The following is a 20,016-nucleotide window of genomic DNA, read 5'->3' as shown; positions in this document are numbered from 1 at the left end:
GACAAAGAATGTTATTTGCACCTCACCCCCACAATGCTCCCCACCCCCACCCCAATTTTCTGAATTCCCTACAACTACCAATTTATGTTTCCTTTCCTATTCCTCCCCACTTGCTCCAAGGTGCCATGGTCTGCAATCTGGCTGTCCTTCTGTCAGTCTTTATCCTTATCCTCAAAGGTAGCAAGTACATTATAGATGGATAAAGCAAAAAACTGCAGAAGGTGGAAATCCAAAACAAAAATAAAAATGCCTGGAAAAATTTATCAGGACTGGCAGCATCTGCGGAGTGGAGCACAGTTAACGTTTCGAGTCCGCATGACTCTTCAACAGAACTAAGGAAAAATAGAAAAGAGGTGAAATATAAGCTGGTTTAAGGGGGGGTGGGACAGGTAGAGCTGGATAGAGGGCCAGTGATAGGTGGAGATAACCAAAAGATGTCATAGACAAGAGGACAAAGAGGTGTTGAAGATGGTGATATTATCTAAGGAATGTGCTAATAAGTGACATTAAGGGTAGAAAGCAGGACAAGCAAGGTACAAATAGCCCTAGTGGGGGTGGGGTGGGGGGAAGGGATTGAAATAGGCTAAAAGGTAGAGATAAAACAATGGATCGAAATACATTTAAAAATAATGGATATTGGTGGGAAAAGAAAAATCTATTTAAATTATTGGCGGAAAAAAGGGGGCGATTAGAAAGGGGGTGGGGATGGAGGAGAGAGTTCATGATCTAATATTGTTGAATTCAATATTCAGTCCAGAAGGCTGTAAAGTACCTAGTCGGAAGATGAGGTGCTGTTCCTCCAGTTTGCACTGAGCTTCACTGGAACATGGCAGCAAGCCAAGGACGGACATGTGGGCATGAAAGCAGGGTGGATTGTTGAAATTGCAAGCGACAGGGAGGTCTGGGTCATGCTTACAGACAGAGCGAAGGTGTTCCGCAAAGCGGTCACCCAGTCTGCGTTTGGTCTCTCCAACGTCGAGGAAACTGCATTGGGAGCAGTGAATGCAGTAGACTAAATTGAGGGAAGTGCAAGTGAAATGCTGCTTCACTTGAAAGGAGTGTTTGGGCCCTTGGACGGTGAGGAGAGGGGAAGTAAAGGAGCAGGTGTTGCACCTTCTGCGGTTGCATGGGAAGGTGCCATGGGAGGGGGTTGAGATGTAGGGGGTGATGGAGGAGTGGAGCAGGGTGTCCCGGAGAGAACGATCCCTGAGGAATGCCATCGGGGGGGGGGGGGCGGTGAAGGGAAGATGTGTTTGGTGGTGGCATCATGCTGGAGTTGGCGGAAATGGCGGAGGATGATCCTTTGAATGCGGAGGCTGGTGGGGTGATAAGTGAGGACAAGGGGGACCTTATCATGGTTCTGGAAGGGAGAGGAAGGTGTGAGGGTGGATGCGCGGGAGATAGGCCGGACATGGTTGAGGGTACTGTCAACCACCGTGGGTGGAAAACCTTGGTTAAGGAAGAAGGAAGACATGTCAGAGGAATTGTTTTTGAAAGTGGCATCATCAGAACAGATGCAACGGAGGCGAAGGAACTGAGAGAATGGGATGGAGTCCTTATAAGAAGCGGGGTGTGAGGAGCTGTAGTCGAGGTAGTTGTGGGAGTCGTTAGGTTTGTAATGAATATTGGTGGACAGTCTATCACCTGAAATTGAGACAGAGAGGTCAAGGAAGGTCAGAGATGGACCACATGAAAATAATGGAGAGGTGGAAATTGGAAGCAAAATTAATAAATTTTTCTAGGTCCAGATGAGAGCATGAAGCAGCACCGAAGTAATCATCGATGTACCAGAGAAAGAGTTGTGGGAGGGGGCCGGAGTTGGACTGGAACGAGGAATGTTCCACATACCCCATAAGGAGACAGGCATAGCTGGGGCCCATGAGGGTACCCATAGCCACAGCTTTTATTTGGAGGAAGTAAGACGAGTTTAAGGAGAAATTGTTCAGTGTGAGAACAAGTTCAGCCAGACGGAGGAGAGTAGTGGTGGATGGGAATTGTTTGGGCCTCTGTTCGAGGAAGAAGCGGTGAGCCCTCAGACCATCCCAGTGGGGGATGGAGGTGTAGAGGGATTGGACGTCCATGGTGAAGAGGAGGCGGTTGGGGCCAGGGAACTGGAAAATGTTGACTTGATGTAGGGTGTCAGAGGAATCACAGATGTAGGTGGGAAGGGACTGGACAAGAGGAGAGAGAATGGAGTCAAGATAGCAAGAAATGAGTTCCGTGGGACAGGAACAGGCTGATACCATCAGACTGCTGGGATAGTCCTGTTTGTGGATTTTGGGTAGAAGCGGGCCGTCCAAGGTTGGGAGACTATGAGGTTGGAAGCTATGGAAGGAAGATCTCCAGAGGAGATGAGGTCAGTAACAGTCCTGGAAACCATGCCTTGATGTTTAGTGGTGGGGTCATGGTCCAGGGGGATTATAGATAGAATTATAGATAGAATTAGTCTCAGTGGACGCTCTTTCTCTATCTCCCCTGTGTTCCCTTTACTCGGTACACTATCAATCACAACAATAATAATAAAAACAAAAAAACTGCGGATGCTGGAAATCCAAAACAAAAACAGAATTACCTGGAAAACCTCTGTATGTCTGGCAGCATCGGCGGAGAAGAAAAGAGTTGACGAAAGGGCCCTCAACCATGTCCGACCCATCTCCCACGCATCCACCCTCACGCCTTCTCCTCCCTCCCAGAAACATGATAGGGTCCCCCTTGTCCTCACTTATCACCCCACCAGCCTCCGCATTCTAAGGATCATCCTCCGCCATTTCCGCCAACTCCAGCATGATGCCACCACCAAACACATCTTCCCTTCACACCCCCTATCAGCATTCCGTAGGGATCGCTCCCTCCGGGACACCCTGGTCCACTCCTCCATCACCCCATACTCCTCAACCCCCTCCTATGGCACCACCCCATGCCCACGCAAAAGATGCAACACCTGCCCCTTCACTTCCTCTCTCCTCACCATCCAAGGGCCCAAACACTCCTTTCAAGTGAAGCAGCATTTCACTTGCATTTCCCCCAACTTAGTCTACTGCATTCTTTGCTCCCAATGTGGTCTCCTCTACATTGGAGAGACCAAACGTAAACTGGGCGACCGCTTTGCAGAACACCTGCGGTCTGTCCACAAGAATGACCCAAACCTCCCTGTCGCTTGCCATTTTAACACTCCACCCTGCTCTCTTGCCCACATGTCTGTCCTTGGCTTGCTGCATTGTTCCAGTGAAGCTCAACGCAAACTGGAGGAACAACACCTCATCTTCCGACTAGGCACTTTACAGCCTTCCGGACTGAATATTGAATTCAACAACTTTAGGTCTTGAGCTCCCTCCCCCATCCCCACCGCCTTTCTGTTTCCCCCTTCCTTTTGTTTTTTTCCAATAAATTATATATATTTTTCTTTTTCCCACCTATTTCCGTTATTTTTAAATATTTTTAAATCTTTTATGCTCTCCCCACCCCCACTACAGCTATACCTTGAGTGCCCTACCATCCATTCTTAATTAGCACATTCGTTTAGATAATATCACCAACTTTAACACCTATGTGTTCTTTTGTTCTATTGTTGGTGACATCTTTTGATGATCTGCTTCTATCACTGCTTGTTTGTCCCTACAACCACACCAACGCCTCCACTTCTCTCTCTCTCTCTCTCTCCGCCCCCCCAACACACCTTAAACCAGCTTATATTTCAACTCTTTCTTGGACTCGAACTCAAGTTCTGTCGAAGGGTCATGAGGACTTGAAATGTCAACTCTTTTCTTCTCTGCCGATGCTGCCAGACCTGCTGAGTTTTTCCAGGTAATTCTGTTTTTGTTATCAATCACAACAACCTCATCCTGAAGCAAGTACATTAGAGATAGAATTAGTTTCAGTGGATGCTCTTTCTCGATCTCCCCTGTGTTCCCTTTACTCTGTACACCATCAATTGCAACAACCTCATCCTGAACCTACGCCTCTCTATGAAGTGTGACAGACATCTGCAGCAAACTATCCAAGTATTTCTCCCCTTCCCAAATGTGATGGAATGTCTCCAACTCACACTCCATCTCAATCACTCTGAGCTGGAATGATTCGAGATGGAGACATCTACTGCAGGTGTTTGTGCTCTGGACACGACTGTTGCCCACAAACTCCCATACACTGCAGTCCAGACACACAACCTGCTCTACCATATCTTAGCTTAAAATACTTATACTAGTTATATCTACTTATATGTTCTTTTTCTTCACTCTAACTTGCACAAAGTAATATAGCACCAGTCAAATTTGTAAATACTTACTGTCTCAACACAAACCACTACACAACTTTTGGAGGCAAAAAGCAACACTCTTGCCCCCTCTGCATGGAATTCCCCTTCTCACCAAATTGCCAATGTTTATATACTGTTTATGATGCACTCCATTTCTAACCATTTTGCATCAGCAGCTACAGTTTAATTTTATACATCTAAGTGTCACTCAGCTTGCTGCTGTTATGTACAAGTCCTGTATTGTGCTAAATATAATTTGAAAAGCTCCCAGTGTTCATTCATCATTTTATCTGTTAATATTTCTGTCCTGTCTACTGTGGTTAATTCCTGCCTATCCCTCCCAACCTTGTTCAAATTTAAAATCATAGTTCATGGCTCATTCTTCTTCTCAATCCTAATATAAAATTCAACCACATATGGCCTAGTTAGTTAGGCACTCCCCCATTGTTAGGATAATCATTAAGTCAGGCTGATTACTCATTAATACATCTAGAATGATGTTTTCTTGTTGGTTCAAGAAAAAATTGCTCCAAAAACTACCAAATACACTCAATACAATGCATTTGAGACTCAAGTTCCTCTGCAACCAGTTTATGAGAAAATTAAACTTGCTTGTTATAACCTCGCTGTTTTTGTAAAAAGCTTCGCTGATCTTATGTATTCCATGACTTCATTGTTAATGCTGACACTGTCCTCCTTCCACTATCAATTAATGTGCTGACACTCTCCTCTCATTGATTCATAGCTGGTATGTTTGATTTTCAAACACTTACAGCAGCAACCAACTCGGGTGGGAGCTCAGGAAAGGCGTTAGGTGGAAGGTCCTGGTTCACTCTGACTTTTGTTTGGAAATACAGCCACGCAGGCTGCAGCCTGAATTGCTGAGGGTGTACTTCAAATACCGATGGTTGGCTTATATGTGACACTAAAGCAAGTAGCCGCTGCTTTGTTAATAGAGTTCTGTAGTGTGCAGAAGGATTTGCAATGAACAGCCTTGCTTATTGACTCTCTTCCTCTCTGCTATGAAGTACAAAGCTTTCTCTGACAGTCTTTAACGGGATGCTTTGAATCTACCTGAAAAGCTCACTGAGTCTTGTAGCATTTGCACCCCCTCTCAGGAGAACTCGACGATACTTTGCTGACATGTGTGGTGTCAAATGAAACACTGCACAGTGTCAGGAGAAGTAGCAAAGAGGCAGGAGGCCTGCCCATTCCCACAGAGTGTAGGACAGTATTGAGGGTTGCTATGGAGACTGTACAGGCCCACACTGGCCTGCACTCCTGGCTGAAACAGGACAGTATAGAAGGGGCAGAAACTAAAATTTAAAAAAAAATATTCAAATTCAAATAAATAAATGGAATTGAAACCAAAGGGGAAGTAAACTCGAGGTAAGTACTTTATATTTAAGAAATATGTTCTGATGAAAAATTATGCATGCAATTTTGCAAAATGGTTAATTTCTGAATGCCAAAGGAGGTCTGTCAGGCTGGGCTTCTTTCCCCTGGTGCCAGGCCATTCCATGGCATCACTGATTCCTGTCAGGTATAGCTTGATCGGTTGCCTTGGAGATTGGGGTATGACCCCTCTATATAAAATGTGTGCTCTAAGTCTTGCCTAAACTTGGAATTTACTCGTCTTTATTTCTGTTTTCTCAAGATGAGCCAAGCAGCACCGAAATACCAGATCTTGTCATTGTGGATAATGGACCCAATCTAAAGTTACAGCCAACAGCAACAGATGTAGGAGAGAAGCCTCCTGGAGTCAGCTTGGGTAGGACACCTGATCCTTCTTAAACTCTCTTCACCTTTACTCAGACAAGTCACACAATACAAAACCTTTCCAAAGGTCTGAGCAATCTGTAGACCTTTAATCTGCCATCCGTCAGATATCTGCTCAGTGACAACACTGCCCCAGTGTAGGAGATGACAACAGAAATTGATGTCAAATTGATTGCGTGTTGATGAGTTTCCGTCTGTGTATAGTTAACTGTTTTTTGTGTTCGAAGATTAGAATGATCTAACAATTTAAATCGAACAATGTTAATAGCACCACAAAATAGGGATTTAGCGCAAAATATGATCAGATAATTTGAACTAATAGACTTTAGATTCAATGAAGTCTGTGTTTCATTGAAATATCCTGCCAGCTATCTCATACCTCATACTTTGCAATTCATTATTTCAAACATAGGGCAAAAATATAATTTTAGTTGACTGAGGAACGGTCTACTTTTATTACCCTGTGCCTGTTATGAAGCTTTCCTAAGTTGCATATCACATACTTTATTACCAAGACAAAGCTTTGCCCGATTGTTCTAAGAGCACTTCATTGTGCCAGTTTGGGTTGTCAGTCTGCCATGCCAGCTGCCCAGCAGATCCCGTGAACAGGACCTAGCCTGACGGAGCCGCCCTTTATATGGCACCATCGCAACTGGTGGAGGGATGAAGCCTTTCACCTCATTAGCCTGGGTTGCTAATCCAACCCGTGTCCCAGAGGTATAAGGGCAATATGCGCTCACCCTGTTTTTATTCTGCTTCACTGGAAAGAAGGGACCATCAACTCATCAGTCTGGGGTGGATTTGAAGACAGGCCTCAGATTTGAAAGAGCAATATGCTGAGAATGGGTGGGATTAAATACTCGTGGCAGTGAGCCCGTCTACTGGCTGGTCAGCTGGTGGCAACTCCGCTATGGCCATTCCGTGTCCCCTTTGATCTGATTTGGTACCACTCAGGCACTTACCTGGTTGAAGTTGGGGTCCTCACCATTGTCAGGAGGAACTTCCCGCCCCTGAGAGCTACTGGCCAATCAGAGGCTTTTAAAAAATTGTTTCATAGGATGTGCGTATCACTGGCTAGGCAAACATTTATTGCCCATCCCTAATTGCCCTTGAGAAGGTGTGGTGAGCTGCCTTCTTGAACCATTGCAGTTCATGATGTGTAGGTACACCCACAGCGCTTTTAGGAAGGGATTTTGACCCAGAAACAGTGAAGAAACGGCGATATATTTCCAAGTCAGGATGGTGAGTGACTTGGAGGGGAACATCCAGGTGGTGGTGTTCCCATCTATCTGCTGCCCTTGTCCTTCTAGATGGTAGTGGTTGTGGGTTTGGAAAGTGCTGTATAAGGAACCTTGGCAAGTTTCTGCAGTGCATCTTGTAGATGGTACACACTGCTGCCACTGTGCATCGGTGGTGGAGGGAGTGAATGTTTGTGGATACGGCACCAATCAAGTGGGCTGCCTTGTCCTGGATGGTGTTGAGCTTCTTGAATGTTGTTGGAGCTACACTCGTTTTGGCAAGTGGAGAGTATTCCATCACACTCCTGACTTGTGCCTTATAGATGGTGGACAGGCTTTGAGGTGTCAGGAAGTGACAGAATTCTTGGTCTCTGACATGCTCTTATAGCCATAGTATTCATATGGCTAGTCCAGTTCAGTTTCTGGTCAATGGTAACCCCCTGGATGTTGATAGTGGAAGATGCAGCCATGCTAATGCCATTGAATGTCAAAGGACAATGGTTAGATTCTCTCTTGTTGGAGATGGACATTGCTTGGCACTTGTGTGGTGCAAATGTTACGTGCCACTTGTCAGCCCAAGCCTGGATATTGTCCAGGTTTTGCTGCATTTGGACATGGATTGCCTCAGTATTTGAGGAGTCGCGAATGGTGCTGAACATTGTGCAATCATCAGCGAACATCTCCACTTCTGACCTTATGATGGAAGGCAGGTCAATGATGAAGCAGCTGATGATGGTTGGGCCAAGGACACTACCCTGAGGAACTCTTGCAGTGATATCCTGGAACTGAGATGATTGACCTCCAACAACCTATCCCCACAACCTCTCCACCCGCCCCACCCACACTGGCCCTAGTCCTCCCCATCTCGGCCTACCTGAGTGATCCAGCAAGGGGCAGTCACTGGGTGATGTGAATGCCAACAGGGGGCAGTCACTTGGTGATGGGAATCCCAGTAGGGGACAGTCACTGGGTGATGGGAATCCGAGCAAGGGGCAGTCACCAGGTGATGGGAATCCCAGCAGGGGCCAGTCACTGTGTGATGGGAATCTCAGCAGGGGGCAGTAACTGGGTGACAGGAATCCCAACAAGGAACAATCACTGGGTGGTGGGAATCCCAACAGGTGACAGTCACAGGGTGATGGGAAACCCAGCAGGAGCCGGTCACAGGGTGATGGGAAACCCAGCAGGAGCCGGTCACAGGGTGATGGGAATCCCAGCAGGGACAATAACTGTGTGATAGGAATCCCAGAAGGTGGCAGTAACTGGGTGACAGGAATCCCAACAGGGGGAAGTCACTGGATGATGGGAATCCAAATAGGGTCAGTCACTGGGTGATGGGAATCCCGAATGGGGGCCAGTCACAGGGTGATGGGAATCCCAACAAGGGACAGTCACTGGATGATGGGAATCCAAACAGGGGCAGTCACTGGGTGATGGGAATCCTGACTGGGGGCCAGTCACAGGGTGATGGGAATCCCAACAGGGGACAGTCACTGGGACTTTTACCCAAAATCTTCTTTCGGGGACAAGATGCCACTGCTGAGTCACAGCTGACGCCTTAAGAGACAAATCCGCCCTGGTATTTCTATTAATTGTCACCAATTTAAAAGTTTAACATGTTCTAGATAACGGGTTTTCTCAGGTTTAGTTACCAGGCAATGATTTTCTCTCTTTTTCAGACTGGCTGATTGTGGTTGGAATCATCGTGTCACTTCTCATCATTGTAATTGGTGGACTGGTGATCATTTACAGCAAAAGGTAGGAAGGCCCCAACCTCTACAATCTCAAGGACTGGGGCAACTCTCCCTCAGGTAGCCAGGGCATGGCCAGCAGGGCAGCAGCGAGGCACAGTTTGCCACTTATATTGGGTGGGCAACCTATCCTGGAACTGTGTTGATTGGTGGTGGGGCGAGGGGAGATGTTGTGGCAATGTGGGGAGGAAGAAGAGGTGGACAAAGGGAGCCACAGGTTCCTCGTCAATCTAATAGATGGAAGTGCCAAATTGTGAGATAAAGATCCACAGTTAGCACTGGCTCAATTTTAAATAGCTATCTGAACATTGTGAGATTAATTTCACCTATCAGGTCCAGAGCAATGCCTCAAAAACTGGGCTCAACAGCCTGGAAGACAATGTCAAATACTCGCCATCCTGATGTTCCAGCAAGATCAGGTAACACTGGAATCCACACACAGGCACTGTCAGCAAGCTCGCAGGCCGGAAAGAGGCAATGAACACTATTGCTGACATAACCCTCTCTGATCCAATCAGAGAAAATGTGGCAATTTCTTTGGTTCAATCCAGATAAAGAAAGTTGCTGTTGGGCTAAGACAAGGGTGCTTGCTGAGCACCTGTACAGAGATTCCTGCTGAGGTTTGTTCTTGGAAACCTGGGCTTCTTTCTTTCACATTGCTATTTTGTCCCTTTTTAGATTTCAGCCTCCATTCATGGACCAGGGACTTGAATTTTAATTTAAGCATTTCAACCAGCCTGAAGATCCCATTGTAGAGCACGCATGCCTGTATTGTTTCCCAATTCAGCCCCATTTCCTGTGTATTGTATTATATGCCTGGCCCTCCACACCCATTTCCTGTGTATTTGGATGGTGTGTTTTCAAAAATTAATTTACAGGATATGGGCGTCGCTGGCTAAGCCAGCACTTATTGCCCATCCATAGTTGCCCTTGAGAAGGCGGTGATGAGCTGCCTTCTTGAACCGCTGCAGTCCATGTGGTGTAGGTACGCCTACAGCACTGTTAGAGAGGGAGTTCTAGGATTTTGACCCAGCGGCAGTGTAGGAACAGCGATATATTTCCAAATCAGGATGGTGAGTAACTTGGAGGGGAACTTGCAGGTGGTGGTGTTCCCATCTATCTGCTGCCCTTGTCCTTTTAGATGATAGTGTTCATGGGTTTGGAAGGTGCTGCGTTAGGAGGCTTGCTGAGTTCTTCAGTGCATCTTGTAGATGGTACACACTGCTGCCACTGTGCATAGGTGGGGGAGGGAGTGAATGTTTATGGATGGGATGTCAATAAAGCCAGCTGCTTTGTCCTGGACGGTGTCGAGCTACTTGAGTGTTGTGAGAGCTGCACTCATCCAAGTAAATGTGGAGTATTCCATCACACTCCTGACTTGGGCCGTGTAGATGGTGGATAGGCTTTGGGGAGTCAGGAGATGAGTTACTCACTGCAGGATTCCTAGCCTCTGACCTGAATCTTGTAGTCACAGTATTTATATGGCTAGCCCAGTTCAGATTTTCATCAATAATAATCCCTGGGGTATTGATAATGGGGGATTCAGTGACGGCAATTCCATTAAATGTCAAGGGGCGATGGTTGGATTCTGTCTTGTTGTAGATGGTCATTGCCTGACACTTATGTGGTGTGAATGTTACTTGCCACTTCTCAGCCCAAGCCTGGATATTGTCCAAGTCTTGCTGCATTTGGACATAGATTGCTTCAGTATCTGAGGAGTCACGAGTTATGCTGAACATTGTACAATCATCAACGAACATCCCCATTTCAGACCTTATGGTGGAAGAAAGGTCCTGTAGTGTTCCCCTTCACATCCATTTCCTGGGTATCTGGATTATGATGTGTCTGTTTTTTTCCCTCTGTCCTTATTTCCTGTGTACTTGGATTAGGGACTGTGCTTAATTGCAGACTCTCCCTCACCTTCTTTCTGCATAAAATGCATTTTTATTGCATTTAGCAACCATGTTCAGATCACTCAGAAGATTGAGTTGCCACTGCTGGCACTGATTCTACTGAAAGAGGTGGCTGTGGAGACAAGAGACTGGCTGTCACTTTTCAAAATTATTTGGACTCTGGGATAGTTTCTGCGGAGTCAACATGGATTTATAAAAGGGAAATTATGTTTAAATAACCTGTTGCAGTTTTTTGAGGATGGAGCTAGCAGAATAGATAAGGGGAAAGGGGTAGATGTTGTGTATTTAGATTTTCTGAAAGCTTTTGATTAGATCCCACACAAGAGGTTGGTAAATAAAATTAGAGCACATGGGATTAGGGGGAATATACTGCCATGGACTGAAAACTGGTTAACTAGCAGAAACCAGAGGGGAGAAATAAATGGGTCATTTTCAGGTTGACAGGAAGTGACCTGTGAGGTACTACAAGAATCAGCGCTTGGGTCCAAGCTATTCACAATCTATACCAATGATTTGGATGTGGGGATTAAATGTAATATTTCTGAGTTTGCTGATGACACAAAACTAGGTGGAAGTATGAGTTGTGAGGAGGATGCAAAGACACTTCTGGAGGAATTGGAGAGGCTAAGAGAATGGGCAAAAATTGGCAGATGGAATAGAATGTGGAGAAATGTGATGATATCCACTTTGTCCAGACACAGCAGAGTGCCCAGACACAGCAGAGTGCCCAGACACAGCAGAGTGCCCAGACACCGCAGAGTGCCCAGACACAGCAGAGTGCCCAGACACCGCAGAGTGCCCAGACACCGCAGAGTGCCCAGACACAGCAGAGTGCCCAGACACAGCAGAGTGCCCAGACACCGCAGAGTGCCCAGACACCGCAGAGTGCCCAGACACCGCAGAGTGTCCAGATATTGCAGGGTGCCTAGATGCTGCAGAGTATCTAGATATTGCAGAGCACCCAGGTGCCACAGAGCACCTAGACACCATAGAGTGTCCAGGTAGGGAAAACAGAAGTGCTGACTATTTCTTAAATGGTGAGAGGCTGGGAAGTGTTGAACTTCAAAGGGACTTGGGTGTCCTTGTTCATGAGTCACTCAAAGCTGATATGCAGGTGCAACAAGTAATTAAGAATGCAAATGGTATTTTGGCTTTTATTACAAGAGGATTTGACTAAAGGGGTAAAGATTTCTTACTGTAATTATATGGAGCCTTTGTGAGACCATACTTGGAGTATTGAGTGCAGTTTTGGTCTCCTTACCCAAGGAAAGAAATACTTGCCATAGAGGGAGTGCAACAGAGGGTCACCAAACTAATTCCCAGGATGGAGGGGTAGTCCTATGAGGAAAGATTAAATGGACTGGGCCTTTACTCTCTGGAGTTTGGAAGTTTAGAATGACAGATGATCTCATTCAAACATATAAATTTCTTACAGGGCTCGGCAGAGTAGATGCAGGAAGAATGTTTCCCCTGGTTGGAGGAACCAGGAGACACAGTCTCAGGTTAAGGGTAGGCCATTTAGGACTGAGAATGAGGAGGAATTTCTTCACTCACTCAGAGAGTGGTGAATCTTTGGAAGTATCTGCCCCAGAGTGCTATGGAGGTTGGTGAGTATGTTCAAGACTGAGATTCTACATATTAAAAACTTCGAGGGATACGGGGATAGTGCAGGAAAATGACATTGAAGTTGAAGATCAGCCATGATCTCATTGAATGGCGAAGAAGACTAAAATGGGCTGAAAGGCCTCATCCTACTCCTATTTATTATGTTATTATGTATCTTGCTCTGCAACATTTTACCTACCTTTCCTGTTATATAGGCTGAAATACCCTTTTCAATGCTGTTTTGCTAAATGCCTGCATACTGTGCAATACCTGGGCACTCTGCAATGGCTTACTGCTTTGCAATGTCTGGGTGCTCTGCTATGCCTGGGTGCTCTGCAAGGTCTGAGTACTGTGCAGTGTCTGAATGCTGTGCGGTATCTGTGATGCCTGGGTGCTCTGCGGTATCTGGGTGCTCTGCGGTATCTGCGTGCTCTGTGGCGTCTGGGTGCTCTGTGATGTCACAGAATCACACAGTGCAGAAGAGGCCTTTCAGGAGAAACACGTGACCTACCTGCCTAATCCCATTTACCAGCACTTGGCCCATAGCCTTGAATGTTATGACGTGCCAAGTGCTCATCCAGGTACTTTTAAAGGATGTGAGGCAACCTGCCTCCACCACCCTCCCAGGCAGCACATTCCAAACCGTCACCATCCTCTGGGTAAAAAAGTTTTTCCTCACATCCCCCCTAAACCTCCTGCCCCTCACCTTGAACTTATGTCCCCTTGCGACTGATCCTTCAACTAAGGGGAACAGCTGCTCCCTATCCATTCTGTCCATGCCCCTCATAATCTTGTACACCTCGATCAGGTCACCCTCAGTCTTCTCTGCTCCAATGAAAACAACCCAATTCTATTCAACCTCTCTTCATAACTTAAATGTTTCATCCCAGGCAACATCCTGGTGAATCTCCTCTGCACCCCCTCCAGTGCAATCACATCCTTCCAATAATGTGGGGTCCAGAACTGCACACAGTACTCCAGCTATGGCCTCACCGAGATTCTATACAACTCCAACATGATCTCCCTACTTTTGTAAACTATGCCACGATTGATAAAGGCAAGCGTTCCATATGCCTTTTTCACCACCCCATTAACATGCCCCTCTGCCTTCAGAGATCTATGGACACACACGCCAAGGTCCCTTTGTTCCTCTGAACTTCCTAGTGTCATGCTTTTCATTGAATACTTCCTTGTCAAATTACTCCTTCCAAAGTGTATCACCTCACACTTTCCAGGGTTAAATTCCATCTGCCACATATCTGCCCATCTGACCATCCCGTCTATATCTTCCTGTAGTCCAAGACACTCAACCCGCTGTTAACCACCTGGCCAATCTTTGTGTCATCCACAAACTTACTAATCCTACCCCCCACATAATCATCTATGTCGTTTATATAAATGACAAATAATAGGGGACCGAGCACAGATCCCTGTGGTACGCCACTGGACACTGGCTTCCAGTCACTAAAGCATCCTTCTGTCATCACCCTCTGTCTCCTACAACTAAGCCAATTTTGAATCCACCTTATCAAATTACCCTGTATCCCATGTGCCTTTGCCTTCTTTATAAGTGTCCCATGTGGGAGCTTGTCAAAGGCTTTGCTGAAATCATATAAACTACATCAACTACACTAATCTCATCTATACACCTGGCTACCTCCTCAAATAATTCAATCAAATTTGTTAGGCATGACCTCCCTCTGACAAAGCCATGCTGACTATCCCTGATCAAACCTTGCCTCTCCAAGTGGAGATAGATTCTCTCCTTCAGAACTTTCTCCGATAGTTTCTCTACCACTGACGTGAGACTCACTGGCCTGTAGTTCCCTGGCTTCTCTCTACAACCCTTCTTAAATAGCGGAACCACATTAGCTGTTCTCCAGTCCTCTGGCACCTTCCCTGTGGCCAGAGAGGAATTAAAAATTCGGGTCAGAGCCCCTGTGATCTCCTCCCTTGCCTCCCTCAGCAGTCTGGGACACAAATCATCCGGACCTGGAGATTTGTCCACTTTTAAGCGTCCAACACCTCCAATACCTTGTCACCCCCCCTATCAATTTGCTTAAGAACCTCGCCGTCTCTCTCCCCGAGTTCCATACCTTCATTCTCATTCTCTTGGGTGAAGATGGATGTCTGGGTGCTCTGTGGTGTATGGGTGCTCTGTGATGTCTGGGTGCTCTACAGTGTCTGGATGCTGTGGGGTGTCTGGGTGCTGTGCAGTGTCTGGGTGCTGTGCAGTGTCTAGGCGCTTTGCAGTGTCTGGGTGCTGTGCAGTGTCTGGGTGCTCTGTGATGTCTGGGTGCTCTGTGATGCCTGGGTGCTCTGTGATGTCTGGGCGCTCTGCAGTACCTGGGTGCTCCGCAGTGTCTGGGTGCTGCCCGTTATCTGGGTGCTGCACGGTATCTGGGTGCTGCATGGTGTCTGGGTGCTGCGCGGTATCTGGGTGCTGCCTGATGTCTGGGTGCTGCGCGGTGTCTGGGTGCTGCCCGTTATCTGGGTGCTGCGCGGTGTCTGGGTGCTGCCTGATGTCTGGGTGCTGCGCGGTATCTGGGTGCTGCGCGGTGTCTGGGTGCTGCGCGGTATCTGGGTGCTGCGCGGTGTCTGGGTGCTGCGCGGTATCTGGGTGCTGCGCGGTGTCTGGGTGCTGCGCGGTATCTAGGTGCTGCGCGGTATCTGGGTGCTGCGCGGTGTCTGGGTGCTGCGTGGTATCTGGGTGCTGCGCGGTATCTGGGTGCTGCCTGATGTCTGGGTGCTGCGCGGTGTCTGGGTGCTGCGCGGTGTCTGGGTGCTGCGCGGTATCTGGGTGCTGCGCGGTGTCTGGGTGCTGCCTGATGTCTGGGTGCTGCGTGGTGTCTGGGTGCTGCGCGGTGTCTGGGTGCTGCGCGATATCTGGGTGCTGCGCGGTGTCTGGGTGCTGCGCGTGTCTGGGTGCTGCGCGGTATCTGGGTTCTGCGCGGTGTCTGGGTGCTGCACAGTGTCTGCATGAATGAATTTTAAAAACCCAGGCACTGCCGAGCACCCAGATAATGCAGAGTGTCCAGATATTGCAAAGCGCTCGACACCGTAGAGAGCTCTTTGGTGTCTGAGCACTCTGTGATGTCTGGGTGCTCTGCGGTGTCTGGGTGCTCTGCAATGTCTAGACATTCTGCAATGTCTAGGTGCTCTGCGATGTCTGGGCATTCTGCAATGTCTGGGCATTCTGTGTTGTCTGGGCTCTCTGCGGTGTCTGGATGCTCTGTGGTGTCTGGACATTCTGCAATGTCTGGGCATTCTGCGATGTCTAGGTGCTCTGCAATGTCTGGGCATTCTGCGACGTCTAGGTGCTCTGCGATGTCTGGGCATTCTGCAATGTCTGGGCATTCTGTGTTGTCTGGGCTCTCTGCGGTGTCTGGATGCTCTGCTGTGTCTCGGTACTCTGTGGTGTCTGGGCATTCTGTGGGGTTTGGGTACTGTGCTATGTCTGGGCATTCTGCGATGTCTGGGCGCTCTGCGGTGTCTGGGCGCTCTGCGGTGTCTGCACTGTCTGTGCGTCTGGGTGTCTGGGTGCTCTGCTATGTCTGGGCGCTCTGCGATGTCTGGGCGCTCTGCGGTGTCTGGGCGCTCTGCGGTGTCTGCACTGTCTGTGCGCCTGGGTGTCTGGGCGCTCTGCTATGTCTGGGCGCTCTGCGATGTCTGGGCGCTCTGCGGTGTCTGGGCGCTCTGCGGTGTCTGCACTGTCTGTGCGTCTGGGTGTCTGGGCGCTCTGCTATGTCTGGGCGCTCTGCGATGTCTGGGCGCTCTGCGGTGTCTGGGCGCTCTGCGGTGTCTGCACTGTCTGTGCGTCTGGGTGTCTGGGCGCTCTGCTATGTCTGGGCGCTCTGCGATGTCTGGGCGCTCTGCGGTGTCTGGGCGCTCTGCGGTGTCTGCACTGTCTGTGCGTCTGGGTGTCTGGGCGCTCTGCGGTGTCTGGGCGCTCTGCGATGTCTGGGCGCTCTGCGATGTCTGGGCGCTCTGCGGTGTCTGCACTGTCTGTGCGTCTGGGTGTCTGGGCGCTCTGCGGTGTCTGGGCGCTCTGCGGTGTCTGGGCGCTCTGCGGTGTCTGGGCGCTCTGCGGTGTCTGCACTGTCTGTGCGTCTGGGTGTCTGGGCGCTCTGCGGTGTCTGGGCGCTCTGCGGTGTCTGCACTGTCTGTGCGTCTGGGTGTCTGGGCGCTCTGCGGTGTCTGCACTGTCTGTGCGTCTGGGTGTCTGGGCGCTCTGCGGTGTCTGGGCGCTCTGCGGTGTCTGCACTGTCTGTGCGTCTGGGTGTCTGGGCGCTCTGCGGTGTCTGCACTGTCTGTGCGTCTGGGTGTCTGGGCGCTCTGCGGTGTCTGGGCGCTCTGCGGTGTCTGCACTGTCTGTGCGTCTGGGTGTCTGTGCGTCTGGGTGTCTGGGCGCTCTGCGGTGTCTGGGCGCTCTGCGGTGTCTGCACTGTCTGTGCGTCTGGGTGTCTGGGCGCTCTGCGGTGTCTGGGCGCTCTGCGGTGTCTGGGCATTCTATTCCTGTTGTTGGAATGACTAATCCTTGTTCATTATTGACTTGCCTTATGCTCCTATTAATTTTCACCTTTTATCATTAACTGATTTGTTTGTTATAATAAATGTAAGATTAAAATGACTGATCACTTAAGTGCAGTAACTCTAAACTTTTATTGCCAGATTGTGTGGACGGAAGAAAAGTCTGCCTGTCACCAGACCAAGAGGAGGTAATGCAGCCATCATGGAGAATGGGAACGGGAGAGACTTGGTGGAAGAATGTGGCCTGAAAGCTGACATAAAGAGATCAGATGAATGGATCCAGCTGATGAACAAAGATGATGTGGAGGTTGTGTCTGAACCAGCTGAAGCTGCCAGGTTAATGAATGGGGAGGAATCAGGAGAACCGTCCAATAGAGAGACGATAAGAGCTACACAGGAGGAAGAGGCCAAGAGCTAGGTGGAGTACGAGATGGTGATGAAGCTCTGCTCCTGTCATTTCCACACTCTTCATATGTCACTGACTGAATGCAAATTTACGAAATGTGTCTGTCAGCCCTTTGATAAGCTTTGTGTTACATCCTCTAAAGCTCTTCAAGGACCAGTGTTTACAATGTCTGCTTGAAACACATTGTATCTTCATAAGCAGAGACCATTTCACCTTCTTGTCGAAACATGTCACTCTTATTTCTGATTATTCTACGCTCAAGTCAAAACATTTCATCATTGCTTTGAACTGTCGTTCCCATGTTGAACATGTCACTCTTGTGTTAGATTGTTTCATTCCCTGTTGAATGTGTCGGCCTTGGGTCAAACTGTTTTGATCTCATAACAGTCTGTGTCATTCTCTTGTCAGTCTGTGTCGTTCACATGCCATTCTTGTGCCAGTCTGTGTCATTCTCGTGTCATTCCATAATGTTCTTGTGTTGGACTGTGTCGGTCCTGAAACAAACCATTTTCCTCTTGTGTTGCTCCCATGTCAGATAGATTTTGCTCTTGTATCGAACCATGATGCTGTCATGTTGGATCATGTCAGTTATGCATTGGATCATTTCACTTGCGTGTCAGCCCGTGTCGCTTTCACGTCAAGCTGTTTCATTCCAGTGACGGACCCTGCTGTTGGTACCTTTGAATGATGTTTTAATATGAAGTGCTTCCCCTTCCCTCTCAACTCTCTTTCCCCCTTGCTTCAGCTTTGCTCCTAATATTCATCACACCCATACTAAGGGGAGTTACGTGAAAGGAATGTGGGCCATTAGCCGACCCTTGAATAGTTCACTTTGTCATTCAGATGGTAGGATGAGATGCTCTGAGCTATGAGTGACAGAAGATGTATTCATCCTGGGGGTTGGGGAGGGTACAGGTACAGCTTCTCCATCTACTAGTGGCCATGCTTAAATGCATGCTTCAATTAGAGCCCAGTTCAACATATAATCCTCATAACATCTGACTCAGACTCGAGTCTCGACTTGTGAACATTGTCATGTCACTACATCTCATCTATTTATCTTGCAATATTTTCTCTTCCTTCTGAAACAATCACTTCCACATTGATTCCAGAAATCGCTTGTAAGAGCAATAAAGCAGACAGTTTTAATAGGTATTGGCTGATACTGAGAGTTACAAATTGTCCATTCACCTCCAGTCTTGAACCAAGATTATTTTGTCTGCAAAGACACAGCAAAATGAGTCCAATAAACTATACTCCAGTTCTGGTGCGAAATTCTCCACAGCACCATAGGCTCCATGTTTTCGAACAAATTGGTAATGTCCTCAGTGAGGACAGCAGTATGAACATAGTAGGGAGGCCTGATCTACAAACAGCCTCACAGAACGTTGTCAAAATGGTGAAGAGGAAGTTTAATTCATAACTTGATCCGTGCTATACCAAAAGTGAGAATGTTTGGTAGCCAGTAAAGAGGGAACTTTACTCTGGATCTAACATTCGATTAACCTGACTTATAATTCTGATTTGGTGGTGAAAATAGCAAAGTTTTCTATTCCCACAGCTGACTGATAAAGCATTAAATTCGCATGGCCAATCGAAAAAAATATCCCATTTCCACAGCTTATCAGTAAAGTGTTAAATTCTCGCAGATGACTGGTAAAGTGTACTATTCCCATCAAATCAAGGAACATAAAATTTATCTGCAAATGTAAGGAAATAATCAAGGGTTGCATGTGTGAAGAAATTGTATGTTAATCTTTTTTAACTACTCATTTTAATAACCGCATGTAATATTGTGCACTGCCAATCTTGGTGGCGATGTGTTGGAACTTCATGGGCTACATCTTCAGAGGAATGCGGAGAATGGCTGTTTAATTCCATCACCTCAGTATTGCAGACTGCCAGAGGGTGTAGCTCATGTTTTTAACCATGATTAAACCTGTTCTTTGGGTTAGTGAGAGGGATCATTCATTCTGGATGGCCAAGCTGATGTCAGCACAGCATGTTGGCCTTCTCGCATTTCCCTGCCCCACTTCAGGCCTTCCCACCCTCACCCATGCACCCTCCACTTCCCTCCTGCCGACCTCCCCTTCCCCATTCCCAACTTTCCATCCTCCCTCTCCTCCTGATCCCCATTCCTCACCACTGGCCATCATACCCTTCCCTTCTCCACTCCTTGATGGAGTTTTTTCTCTATTTGCATTAGGGTTGCTAACTGCGATTAAATGTATTCCTGGAGGTTTCATCACATGACTTACCCCCACACTCCAGCCATTTGTTGGCCAACACATCCATCCTTGTGACGTACTGCCTTCCTACACCAATTAGAAAGCAAAAAGAGTCATTATCTAATTAGGTGATACTTGACTGTCAGCCAAACAGCCTTCTTTCCCCCGTTTTCAATATTCTTTTATCTGATGAAGAGAAATGTTCAACGAAAATGACAAAAAAGCCCATTGTTTTTTAATGTCCTGATGATTTTTCTCCAGGGTTGCACACAGCAGTTTCCTGGAGATTGATCTTCAATTCCTGGAGACTC

The 20,016-nt window shown here is 47.6% G+C and overlaps 1 protein-coding gene across 1 annotated transcript in view; it reads left to right on the top strand.

Annotated features, from left to right (window-relative positions):
* Window positions 1-19,431, top strand: part of cd44b (CD44 molecule (Indian blood group) b) — an 85,754-nt gene extending 66,323 nt beyond the window's left edge. The window contains exons 6-8 of the mRNA XM_041198129.1: window positions 5,913-6,026; window positions 8,952-9,030; window positions 17,213-19,431. Of these exons, the coding sequence (XP_041054063.1) occupies window positions 5,913-6,026; window positions 8,952-9,030; window positions 17,213-17,489 (470 nt within the window). The 3' untranslated portion in view covers window positions 17,490-19,431. The remainder of the gene's footprint in view (window positions 1-5,912; window positions 6,027-8,951; window positions 9,031-17,212) is intronic.
* The last annotated feature ends 585 nt before the right edge of the window (window positions 19,432-20,016 follow it).

This window comes from Carcharodon carcharias, chromosome 10, assembly GCF_017639515.1.
Source record: "Carcharodon carcharias isolate sCarCar2 chromosome 10, sCarCar2.pri, whole genome shotgun sequence".
Taxonomy (NCBI): domain Eukaryota; kingdom Metazoa; phylum Chordata; class Chondrichthyes; order Lamniformes; family Lamnidae; genus Carcharodon; species Carcharodon carcharias.
Note: the sequence above shows the minus strand (reverse complement) of the source record. Positions and strands in the feature narration are given on the sequence as shown.